The sequence below is a fragment of the Dendrobates tinctorius genome, unplaced genomic scaffold (assembly GCF_039654945.1).
Source record: "Dendrobates tinctorius isolate UK_male_01 unplaced genomic scaffold, ASM3965494v1 ptg000038l, whole genome shotgun sequence".
In the NCBI taxonomy this organism is placed as follows: Eukaryota; Metazoa; Chordata; class Amphibia; order Anura; family Dendrobatidae; genus Dendrobates; species Dendrobates tinctorius.
Window position 1 is genome coordinate 1289527 of NW_027361706.1, and position 13246 is coordinate 1302772.

The 13246-nt window shown below is 50.6% G+C and overlaps 1 protein-coding gene across 1 annotated transcript in view; it reads left to right on the forward strand.

Annotated features, from left to right (window-relative positions):
* The window catches only part of LOC141088165 (NADP-dependent alcohol dehydrogenase-like), a 34854-nt gene extending 23261 nt beyond the window's left edge, over window positions 1-11593 (forward strand). The window contains exons 4-5 of the mRNA XM_073574090.1: window positions 9569-9643; window positions 10946-11593. Coding sequence (XP_073430191.1) covers window positions 9569-9643; window positions 10946-11593 — 723 coding nt within the window. The remainder of the gene's footprint in view (window positions 1-9568; window positions 9644-10945) is intronic.
* The last annotated feature ends 1653 nt before the right edge of the window (window positions 11594-13246 follow it).

The following is a 13246-nucleotide window of genomic DNA, read 5'->3' on the forward strand; positions in this document are numbered from 1 at the left end:
CAAACGTCAACAGGCCGTACTGAAATTAATTTCTTTGGGGAATCAAAGCCACACAGCGCAGGAGCTCTGGAATGCCATCAAGCAGGAGAGCGACGTGTGGTTTCTGCCAGCGAATCTCCAGCCGGGCTTGGTAGTGTGTGACAATGGCCGAAATCTGGTGGCAGCTCTTGGCCTTTGCAACCTCACTCACATCCCATGTCTGGCACATGTGCTCAACTTGGTCGTGCAGAGCTTTCTGAGCGACTATCCGGATCTTGATGCACTGCTGCACAAGGTCCGCATAGAGTGCGCTCACTTGCAGCGTTCCAGCACGGCAAGGTCGCGCCTTGCTGCTCTGCAGCGCCGATTACGCCTTCCGGAACATCGCATCATATGTGACTTACCCACCAGGTGGAATTCTATGTTACATATGTTGGAGCGGTTGTGTGAGCAGCAGGCAGCAGTCATAGAGTACCAGCTGCATCAGGCGCAAACAAGTCGCACTGTGCGCCGGTCACACTTCAGCACCACTGACTGGGCCTCTATGAAGGACATCTGCCTCGTTTTGCGTGCCTTCGATGATTCCACGCGGATGGCGAGTGCAGATGATGCACTAGTCAGCATGACTGTCCCCCTTATCTGTCTGCTTCAAAAAACACTGCAAGCACTAAGGGATGAGGTTTTGGAAGAGGTGGAGGATGAGGAGTCCCAAATGCCATCTGCTACTGGACAGTCTGCGCTACGTGCTTCCTCACAAAGGCCTAGGCAGGGGACACTTTGTGAGGCGGATGAGGAGGAGTCGATGGAGGAGGAAGACATCTCTCCAGAGGAGGGAGGTACACAAAGCTCTAGTCAGTATGTACAGCGAGGGTGGGGTGATGCAGAGCAGGCAGAGATCACGCCTCAAGCAGGGGACAGCGGTTCTTTGGCAGTTGGGAGTCTTCAGCACATGGTTGACTTCATGCTGCAGTGCCTGAGAAACGACCGTCGCATCGCCCACATTCTCTATACGGCTGATTATTGGGTGTACACCCTCCTAGATCCTCGCTACCGGGACAACTTGCAAACCCTCACACCAACGTTGAACCGGGAGTGTAAACTGCGGGAGTACCAAGACACACTGGTGCAGTCCATCATGTTTTCCATTCCACCCGACAGCAGTGGTGCTAGTGCTTTACAAAGCACCTCTGTGCGTCGAGCCAGTGGAGGAAACTCGGCACAAAGAGGGAGCAGAGGCAGCGCCTCAGCACAAGGCAAGACCACTATGGCCCAAATGTGGCAAAGTTTTGTGTGTCCGCCACAATTGTCTACACCATCACTGACGGCTCCAGTCAGCAGGAGGCAACGTTTCCATCAGATGGTGACAGACTACATGTCTTGCCCTGTGAGTGTACTCCCAGATGGCTCTTCCCCCTTCAAGTTTTGGGTCTCTAAGCTGGATACATGGCCAGAGCTTAGCCAGTATGCATTGGAGGTGCTGGCTTGCCCTGCTGCCAGTGTATTATCGGAACGCGTCTTTAGTGCCGCAGGTGGTGTACTAACAGACCGTCGCACGCGACTTTCTTCCGATAACGTTGACCGGCTTACTTTTCTGAAAATGAACAAGGCCTGGATCTCCCCAGAATTTGCCAGTCCTCTTCCCGACTAAATAATTGGTTGGCAACTGTATCCAGGTCTCCTGTTGTGTTCATGTTTCTACCACCTGAACTATAATCCCTGGGCTTCAACACAGCCAGTTGTCGCTCAGATGTGTCGTCTGCACAGAGAAAAACACTAGCTCCTGTGTTATTGGGGTTCAGTAATGCCAGCTGCTCCCCTGCTGTGTGGACTGCAAAGTCTCCTGCTCCATCCACATTCAAACTACTACTGATTTTTAACCGTGCTTCACTTAGGCCTCTGGCTCCACTGTCTCTAGTATTTCCCTTGGCCTCCAACCCCGCCAGTTGCTGCTCTGAAGTGGCGTCTGCACAATCCACACTTCTTCCTGAGTTACTGGGGCTCAGTCACGTCAGTTGATCCCCTGATGTGTGTCCGGCAAGGTCTCCTGGTCTGTCCACATTCCCATTACTAGTAGTATGAATGAGGACAGAGCAGGAGACCTTGCCGGACACACATCAGGGGATCAACTGACAGGACTGAGCCCAAGTAACACAGGAACAAGTGTGGATTGTGCAGACGCCACTTCAGAGCTGTCACTGGTGGGGTTGGAGGCCAGGGGAAATACTAGAGACAGTGGAGCCTGAGGCCTAAGTGGAGCACGGTTACAATCAGTAGTAGTCTACAACCTCTATAAAACGTGCTGCAAGTTGGCCTCAGCCTGCTCCATGCTTCATCCTGGGCTCCAACAACGCCAGTTGGTGTTCAGAAGTGCCGTCTTCACAGAACAAAACACACAAGCTCCTGTGTTAGTGGGATTCAGTAATGCCAGCTGTTCCCCTGCTGTGTAGACGGCAAAGTCTCCTGCTCCATCCACATGCCAACAACATCAGACCTCAGCCTGCTCCATGCCTCATCCTGTGCTCCAACAACGCCAGTTGGTGTTCAGAAGTGCCGTTTTCACAGAGCAAAACACACTAGCTCCTGTGTTAGTGGGGTTCAGTAATGCCAGCTGTTCCCCTGCTGTGTAGACGGCAAAGTCTCCTGCTCCATCCACATGCCAACAACATCAGACCTCAGCCTGCTCCATGCCTCATCCTGTGCTCCAACAACGCCAGTTGGTGTTCAGAAGTGCCGTCTTCACAGAGCAAAACACACTAGCTCCTGTGTTAGTGGGGTTCAGTAATGCCAGCTGTTCCCCTGCTGTGTAGACGGCAAAGTCTCCTGCTCCATCCACATGCCAACAACATCAGACCTCAGCCTGCTCCATGCCTCATCCTGTGCTCCTACAACGCCAGTTGGTGTTCAGAAGTGCCGTCTTCACAGAGCAAAACACACTAGCTCCTGTGTTAGTGGGGTTCAGTAATGCCAGCTGTTCCCCTGCTGTGTGAATGGCAATGTCTCCTGCTGCCTCCAAACTCACACTGCAACGCATTTTCTCCTCGCTCCAAGTAGGCCTCAGCCTGCTCGGAGCATTGATCCTGGGCTACAACACAGCCAGTTGTAGCTTGGAAGTGCTGTCCGCACAGATTCAAACACTCGCTCCTGTGTCTGTGGTGTTCAGTAACGCCTGCTGTTCCCCTGCTATGTGGATGGCAAAGTCTCCTGCTGCCTCCAAAATCACACTACTACTGATTTTCCACCGTGCTCCACTTAGGCCTCTGGCTCTACTGTCTCTAGTATTTCCCCTGGCCTCCAACCCCGCCAGTCGCTGCTCTGAAGTGGCGTGTGCACAATCCACACTTGTTCCTGTGTTACTGTGGCTCAGGCACGTCAGTTGATTCACTGATGTGTGTCCGGCAATGTCTGCCGCTCTGTCCCCATTCCCATTACTAGTAGTCGGAATGTGGACAGAGCAGGAGACCTTGCCGGACACACATCAGTGGATCAACTGACGTGACTGAGCCCCAGTCACACAGGAACAAGTGTGGATTGTGCACACGCCACTTCAGAGCGGCGACTGGCGGGGTTGTAGGCCAGGGGAAATACTAGAGACAGTAGAACCAGAGGCCCAAGTAGAGCCCGGTTAAAATCAGTAGTTGTGTACAACCAATATAAAACTAGCTCGAAGTAGGCCTCAGCCTGCTGCATGATTGACCCCTGGGCTCCAACATCGCCAGTTGCAGCTCAGAAGTGTCTTTGGCACGGGTACTCCCTCCTGCTCAGCCTGGTTCCAGCACCGTCAGCTGGTTCCCGGCAGAGCCTTTGGCCTAGGTGCCTCCTTATTGGTATCCGAGTTCCAGCAACGTCTGCTGGTCCTTGGTAGTGCTTTTTAGCACAGGTACCTCCTGCTTAGAAACCGTGTTCCAGCACCGTCAGCTGGTCCACGGTTGTGCCATTGGCTCTTGTTCCTTCTGCTGCCCCTCTGAGTTCCAGCACCGTCAGCTGGTTCTCGGTAGTTCCATTGACTCTTGTAGCTTCTGCTACCCATCCGGGTTCCAGCACCGTCAGCTGGTTCTCGGCAGAGTCTTTGGCATGGGTACTCCCTCCTGCCCAGCATGGTTCCAGCACGCCTGTTTCCGGGTAGTGTCAATGTAACTTTGCCACCGATACGTTGTCCTGTCGTGTTGCGGTCGGGTTTGCCGAGTCTATGGTGCCTGCAGTTTTGGTGCTTTCTATGTTGGCTGCGGGTTCTGGTAATAAAGGTTGGTTCTGTAGTGCCAATAGGACAAGCACCCCCTGTTGGACTGTGGGTTTCGGAAACTGCGTCCTGCTCGCGGCCTTGCAACTTTGTTGATCATGGGTACCTTCTGCTACCCATCCGGGTTCCAGCACCGTCTGCTGGTTCCCGGCAGAGCCTTTGGCATTGTTGCCTCCTTGTCGGTATCCGAGTTCCAGCAACGTCTGCTGGTTCTTGGTAGTGCTTTTCAGCACAGGTAACTCCAGCTTAGAAACGGTGTTCCAGCACTGTCAGCTGGTACACGGTTGTGCCATTGGCTCTTGTTCCTTCTGCTGCCCCTCTGGGTTCCAGCACCGTCAGCTGGTTCTCGGTAGTTCCATTGACTCTTGTAGCTTCTGCTACCCATCCGGGTTCCAGCACCGTCAGCTGGTTCTCGGCAGTGTCTTTGGCACGGGTACTCCCTCCTGCCCAGCCTGGTTCCAGCACGCCTGTTTCCGGGTAGTGTCAACGTAACTTTGCCACCGATACGTTGTCCTGTCGTGTTACGGTCGGGTTTGCCGAGTCTATGGTGCCTGCAGTTTTGGTGCTTTCTATGTGGGCTGCGGGTTCTGGTAATAAAGGCTGGTTCTGTAGTGCCAATAGGACAAGCACCCCCTGTTGGACTGTGGGTTTCGGAAACTGCGTCCTGCTCGCGGCCTTGCAACTTTGTTGATCATGGGTACCTTCTGCTACCCATCCGGGTTCCAGCACCGTCTGCTGGTTCCCGGCAGAGCCTTTGGCATTGTTGCCTCCTTGTCGGTATCCGAGTTCCAGCAATGTCTGCTGGTTCTTGGTATTGCTTTTCAGCACAGGTAACTCCTGCTTAGAAACCATGTCCCAGCACCGTCAGTTGGTCCACGGTTGTGCCATTGGCTCTTGTTCCTTCTGCTGCCCCTCTGGGTTCCAGCACCGTCAGCTGGTTCTCGGTAGTTCCATTGACTCTTGTAGCTTCTGCTACCCATCCGGGTTCCAGCACCGTCAGCTGGTTCTCGGCAGTGTCTTTGGCACGGGTACTCCCTCCTGCCCAGCCTGGTTCCAGCATGCCTGCTGTTTCCGGGTAGTGTCAACGTAGCTTTGCCACCGATACGTTGTCCTGTCGTGTTGCGGTCGGGTTTGTCAAGTCTATGGTGCCTGCAGTTTTGGTGCTTTCTATGTGGGCTGCGGGTTCTGGTAATAAAGGCTGGTTCTGTAGTGCCAATAGGACAAGCACCCCCTGTTGGACTGTGGGTTTCGGAAACTGCGTCCTGCTCGCGGCCTTGCAACTTTGTTGATCATGGGTACCTTCTGCTACCAATCCGGGTTTCAGCACTGTCTGCTGGTTCCCGGCAGAGCCTTTGGCTTTGTTGCCTCCTTGTCGGTATCCGAGTTCCAGCAACGTCTGCTGGATCTTGGTAGTGCTTTTTAGCACATGTAACTCCTGCTTAGAAACCGTGTTCCAGCACCGTCAGCTGGTCCACGGTTGGGCCATTGGCTCTTGTTCCTTCTGCTGCCCCTCCTGGTTCCAGCACCGTCAGCTGGTTCTCGGTAGTTCCATTGAGTATTGTAGCTTCTGCTACCCATCCGGGTTCCAGTACCGTCAGCTGGTTCTCGGCAGTGTCTTTGGCACGGGTACTCCCTCCTGCCCAGCCTTGTTACAGCACGCCTGCTGTTTCCGGGTAGTGTCAACGTCACTTTGCCACCGATACGTTGTCCTGTTGTGTTGCGGTAGGGTTAGCCGAGTCTATGGTGCCTGCAGTTTCGGTGCTTCCTATTTGGGCTGCGGGTTCTGGTAAAAAAGGCTGGTTCCATAGTGCCAATAGGACAAGCACCCCCTGTAGGACTGTGGGTTTCGGTAACTGCGGCCTGCTCGCGGATGCAAAACTTTGTTAATCATGGGTACCTTCTGCTACCCATCCGGGTTCCAGCAACGTCAGCTGGTTCCCGGCAGAGCCTTTGGCCTAGGTGCCTCCTTGTCGGTATCCGAGTTCCAGCAACGTCTGCTGGTCCTTGGTAGTGCTTTGGAGCACAGGTACCTCCTGCTTAGTAACGGTGTTCCAGCACCGTCAGCTGTTCCACGGTTGTCCCATTGGCTCTTGTTCCTTCTGCTACCCATCCGGGTTCCAGCACCGTCAGCTGGTTTTCGGCAGTGCCTTTGGCCTAGGTGCCTCCTTCTTGGTATCCGAGTTCCAGCAACGTCTGCTGGTCCTTGGTAGTGCTTTGGAGCACAGGTACCTCCTGCTTAGTAACTGTGTTCCAGCACAGTCAGCTGGTCCACGGTTGCGCCATTGGCTCTTGTTCATTCTGCTGCCACTCCGGGTTCCAGTACCGTCAGCTGGTTCTCGACAGTTCCTCAGCCTTCTTGTAACTTCTGCTACTTTTCCAAGTTCAAGCTTGTGGAAATGGTTTTTGATTCTAACTCTGGATCTCCATGAAAATGACCCTGAAGACAAATACCCTGAAGACCACACAGAAGAATACCTAAAAGATGACCCTGAATAAGATGACCAAGAGGACAAAGAACAGGAAGACAACCACCAAGATGCAGAACAACAAGAGACAGAAGACCAAGAAGCATAAAAAACAAAAGCAGAAGAACATTAAGCATAAGACTAAAAATCTGAGCAAAGGATATTATCAAATTTATTAGCAGAAGAAGACTAAGCAGTGTATGGGGGTGTGTTATGAAAGAGTCACCGAAGGAGGAAAAAACAAAAATACAAGCTAAGTCCAGAAAAACTGGAGAGGTTGGTAGCTATCGGATTGCAGACCCCTGATCCTATCCACAACAACTAACAGTAGCCGTGGGGGGTTCCTACGATGCCCTAGACCCCTCGATCACAGCCGGAGAACAAAATAGGCCTAAAGAAAGAAAGGTGAAATCTAAACTGCCCCAGAGCAGACCCCAAAGCAATAGGCAGCCCCCAACAAATAATGACGGTGAAGCAAGATGAAAACACTAACACAGATAGAAAGATAGGTTGAGCAAACGATGGGGCCTAAGCTAACTAAAAAGGACAGGATAGAAAAGCTGCTGTCTGCAATCCGTAAAAAACCCTACCAAAAACCCTACCAAAAAATGTCCCAACCGTCTGATAGGAAAAACAGGCCCTGAAGTCGCTATATCAGCACTCAGGTAAATTCTGAAGACAGAGCCAAGAGACCACCATAGTATCTTTTACGGTTTCTGACAAACGCTTCCGAAAGAGAGCTGCCAAGGCACCATCATTCCAGGTAGTAAGGACCGCCCACTTTTGGAATTTTTGACAGTACAACTCTGCAGAATCCCGACCCTGGCTCAATGCCAACAGGGCCTTTTCAGCCTGATCAATAGCATTAGGTTCATCATACAACAACCCCAAGGCTTGAAAAAATGCGTCCACATTAGTAAGAATAGGATCATCAGGTTTCAAAGAAATCCTGGGGATCGCCGCGCAGCAAAGAGATGACAATTTTAACCTGCTGCGCGGAGCTCCCCGACGAGTTAGGCTTCAAGGCAAAAAATAATTTACAATTATTCTTAAAATTCAAAAATTTAGACCGATCCCCAAAAACACATCAGGAGTAGGGTTCTTTGGTTCAGCAGCATGAGAATGAGCAAGATAGGCGGAAATTCCCCGCACTTCAGCAGTGAGCTGCTCCACACGATCAGACAATTGCTTCATCTCCATTGAGAAAGAAAAAAAAAAATTCCCCCTACGGCCTCAGAGACATAGAGGAAGAAATATACACAAAAAAAAAAAAACATTCTGACAAACTCTCTTTTTTTTTTTACAATTCTTTCCTGCTATTGAGTACCCTAGGATCTGCGGTATGGCTGGTAATTCTGTTATGAATGAGTCACCGAAGGAGGAAAAAACAAAAATACAAGCTAAGTCCAGAAAAACCGGAGAGGTTGGTAGCTATCAGATTGCAGACCCCTGATCCTATCCACAACAACTAACAGTAGCCGTGGGGGGTTCCTACGATGCCCTAGACCCCTCGATCACAGCCAGAGAACTAAATAGGCCTAAAGAAAGAAAGGGGAAATCTAAACTGCCCCAGAGCAGACCCCAAAGCAATAGGCAGCCCCAACAAATAATGACGGTGAAGCAAGATGAAAACACTAACACAGATAGAAAGATAGGTTGAGCAAACGATGGGGCCCAAGCTAACTAAAAAGGACAGGATAGAAAAGCTGCTGTCTGCAATCCGTAAAAAACCCTACCAAAAAATGTCCCAACCGTCTGATAGGAAAAACAGGCCCTGAAGTCGCTATATCAGCACTCAGGTAAATTCTGAAGACAGAGCCAAGAGACAAAAATGGAACTCAGCACACCCCCGACCGGGGATGGCTGAACTCCAAAAAACAAGGTAAACAAAACAAAACTAATAAGTTCAATAGCAGAGCAAAAATTTATCTTTGGGAAGCAGGAATCAGACTGGTCTCCAAGAATCCAGCAGAGAAATCACCAGCGACTCAGAAGGGCGTCGGCTGCCTTATATCCAGTCAGAATTTCCTGTTACCCAGTCATCATCTACCAGATCAGGTGTTTGGTAATCAGCCTCACTACCTTCCTTCACCAGAAGAGGGAGTTCATCAGACAGCGACGGTGAAGGGGAAAATGAACTCACAACAGGGGTGTGTCCGTTCCTCCTCGTGGTGCCCCTGGAAAAGGCCTGCTGCTGCAGGACAAACTGAACGTGGACAAATCCTGTTGTAAATCTTTTGTGACAGGCTGAACGGAAGGTGTAATCTTCAAACTTTTATAGATAACAACTACAGGAATGCCTGACACAAATAAGAATATGATGAAGAAGAATAGGAAGAAGATGAAGAAGTAGAATATGAAGAAGAGTAATAGTTGAATAAGAAGAATATGAAGAATGTAAAAAAAAAAAAAGAAAAAGAAGAAAAAAAAGAAGAAAAAGAAGAAGAAGTTGATGAAAAAGATGCTGCTGCTGAGGATCATGAAGGAGAAAGTATGGGAGAAGTAAAAAAGAAGGTAAAGAGCATGGAAGTAGTGAAACATACATATCTGACAAAAAATTAAAGACTTTAACATAGTCAATATCTTTGTAACTACGAACGTCTTTAAAAAAAAAAAAATCCTGCTATTCCATTTGATTGGGCTAAACCTCTATGGCTTTAATGTCTCCTACACCTCCCACAATACATTCTACATTATTATTAGTTGTTTTTCTTCATGTAGAATTAACCTACAAGGAAAGAAAGGGTTTTTTTTAATTCCGATATTTCTGTTCCATTGACTTGAATGGGACTTCCGGGATCGGAATCTGCGATACCCGATACTTTTTTTTAGATCGGCCGATCCATTCCGATACGATATTTTTCAGTATCGGGTGGTATAGCTCAACACTAATCATTACGCATGCACAAGTACATTTACTGAATACACAGTGGTGTCTGACATTTGCGCTGCCAAAGTGGATGTGTGGCGCCCCTGAGGCTCAGTCGCCACAGAGGTACTGCACCTTCTCCTAAGGTGTAGTGCCCCACCACCTAGGTAAGTAGGGAACTCCTTTCCACACTCCAACACCTGCACCCCACACACAGGATAGTTCAGCAGGACCACATTGCGGCTCAATGCTTAGAGGGTAGCAGCGCACCTTTCGTGGGTCCTTGCTTCGTAACACGAGATGTGCTGGGAGGTGGGTGGAGTTGAGATATATAAAAGGTTGGGAAGGTTTAGAATTACAGATCAGTCTGGAGGTTCAGTCTGACAGAGGGTCAGAAAGGAAGGAAAGGAGCCACTCGGGAGGAGTGGGGATCCCTGGAAGAAGGGATGGAGGAAGGAGTGCTGCAGCTGCCTCAGTGACCTGAGCCATCTGGCACGGAAAAGGAACAGAAGGAGAAAGATGTAGAACTGCAACCTAAGCTTCCATAAGAGAGAGAAGAAACAGTGCGGAACGAAGGAGTAGGAGAACAGAGAGGAGTTGTGGGTTGGAAGAGGAACCCTGCCTATAGGTTCTCAGCGCAAGGCCAGGGACCGGTCCCCGAGGTTGTATGGACACTTATGGTTCTGCAGCAGACACCGGTGGAGTAGTTGGCTGTAAATGCACTACTCCCATCTAAGACTTGGGGCATAACAGCAACTGAATAGAGAGCCAGGACTCTGGAGAAGGGAGTCCCCAAGAGAGGCTACAGCTGTCTGCCATACGAGTAGAGTTGTTAGGAACATCTGACAGGAGGAACTTCAGAGTACCACGGTGCTCGAGCTCTTCACACTAAAAGGCGCAATAGAGGAGTCGTTCAGGAAAGGTACATGTTGGCGGAGTGTTGGAGAGGATAATCCTGACTAGCCCGGGAGGTTGATTGAGTCTCTACCCCGGAGTCAGGCACCAGTGTGTACCATGAACTGTGAGTAAAGCTTTGGAACTGCAAGCCCTGGTGTCTTCCATTCATTTGTGCGCCAACACCGTCAGCACCGCTACATCTGGCTACCAACATTCCTCACACCGCCTACGCCTATACACTGTCCTGGGGTTACAGCTTCACCTGTGGGGAGCTACACCATCTATGCTGCAACACACCATCAGCCCCAGAGGATCTGCACGCAGCGTTGGCTTACCATCTTGCTTGCCAAACACCACAGGTGGCGTCACAAACTATCACATAAACTATATTACAAACCACCATTGATTTGGGCGCCCAGGGCCACGGACCGGGTCACAGCTGCTGTGACTTATCCCACTTACACTGGCCCGGTACTGAGTACCCCACAGCCCTTGGAGGGCGACCCAGATGCCCGTGCCCTTGTTGAAGTTTGTCTTATAGGCTGTGGATTTGCTACTGGATATGGTGCAGCTGTCAACACTGCTAAGGTGACCAAGCGCTCTAGTTGTGCTGTTTTTGGCTTGGGAGGAGTTGGTTGTTCAGCAATTGTAGGATGCAAGGATGCAAGCGCTACACGAATCATTGGCGTAGGTTCACATAAGGATAAGTATCCAAAAGCCCTACAACTGGGAGCCACTGAGTGCCTAAACCCAAAGGATTATGATAAATCCATCCATGAGGTCATTACAGAGCTAACTAACGGAGGAGTGGATTTTGCCATTGAATGTGCAGGACACACTGAATCCATGCTGACTGCTCTCCAGTGTACTTACTGTGGAAATGGTGTTGCTGTTGTGTTGGGTGTGGCATCTCCCAAGGACACACTTTGTTTGCATCCAGGTTTGCTTGTCACAGGGCGTACCTTGAAAGGATCTATATTTGGAGGCTACAAGGGTTCTGATATCCCAAAACTGGTTACAAATTATATGAACAAAAGGAACAATCTGGAACATTTAGTAAGCAAGAAGCTAGACCTGGAAAAAATCAATGAAGCATTTGAACTGCTTAGCAGTGGGGCAGGAGCTCGGAGTATTGTGATATTCTAATCATACTGCAAGTGAAAATATGGAAGTAGACCATGGAGCTGTCCTTGTAGAAATGCACTTTACAGCTTCTGATTAATCATATCTTATATGCATACATTCTCCTATCTGATTGGTGTATGATTTTTTTGTTCACAGTGATAGAATCCACTTAAGAATTTCGGCATTTGCTTTGGTTCAACTTCTATACTAATGCAGACACCGGTATAGTTCAATGTGGCGGCGGTGGGGGGAGTCGCCACTAGCGGCAGGTGGGCCCCCCCGCCTCACGGGCCCCATAGCGGATGTGTGATGTGCCGCTACCCGGGGGCCCCTGGGTTAGCGGGGAACCTAGGCAGCTGCCTGGTCTGCCTGCCCCTAACGCCGTTACTGCTCCTGGGACTCGCCATGGTGGGAGGAAAGAGGATCAGGGTGAGGATTCTGTGGTCCAGACTCCTGGCTAGTGAGACTGGACCGTGTGGAAGACAGGTAGTGCTGGGAAATACTGGAAGCATTATCTGCCATTTAACCAACCACCCACTGATCTGGCTTTAAGAGTGGTGTCCTGCAACCCTCTGCAAAATGGGACAGGAACCTACGTCTCATGGATGATCATGTTTGTTGTGTTCCCAAAGCATGCATAGTTTCACTTGGCCAACGGCTTTGGCCTCTGCGTGCACCATCAGCAGCACGTAAACTTCTCTGTCCCTTACCCCACGCCTTGTGCTTTTTTAAATTACGTATATAATTTATGCATGCAAATTTTCTGGTATTAATAGGTAAAAGAAAATATGTTGCCTTGAAAAGGACTTTTGTTTTTAGCTTACAGCAGCAGTATACCTATGGAAGGCCTGTAAGGCAATAAATCCTGCCTGTATGCCTCTAATCCAAAACTACTTGAGAATGGCACTTGAGCACCCGCGATACTCAATCGAGTAACGAGTGTAACCAAGCACCACGATCAGTGGCGTAGCAACTGTTTGTGGCGCCCGGGGCGGTCGAAAAATTTGCCGCCCCTTTGGTCGTTGATAATACATAAGGGGATGGGGGCCCCACCTATAGCGTCAGACAGAGGGCCCCCACCAAACAGCGCCACACAGAGGGTCCCCACCAAACAGCGCCACACAGAGGACCCCCACCAAACAGCGCCACACAGAGGGCCCCCACCAAACAGCGTCACACAGAGGGCCCCCACCAAACAGCGCCACACAGAGGGCCCCCACCAAACAGCGCCACACAGAGGGCCCCCACCAAACAGCGTCACACAGAGGACCCCCACCAAACAGCGCCACACAGAGGGCCCCCACCAAACAGCGCCACACAGAGGGCCCCCACCAAACAGCGTCACACAGAGGACCCCCACCAAACAGCGCCACACAGAGGGCCCCCACCAAACAGCGCCACACAGAGGGCCCCCACCAAACAGCGTCACACAGAGGGCCCCCACCAAACAGCGCCACACAGAGGACCCCACCAAACACAGTCACACAGAGGGCCCCCACCTACAGCACCACACAGAGGGCCCCCACCACATAGCAAGTGCCAACCATGATGCTACCAAAGAAAGGAAACCAAAATAAATGTCTCACGAAGATAAACCCTGTATACCCGTCATTGCGAGGTGGTCACCTGCCCAGGACCCCCATGTATTAGCAAGAGCTGTGTGGATTAAAGATG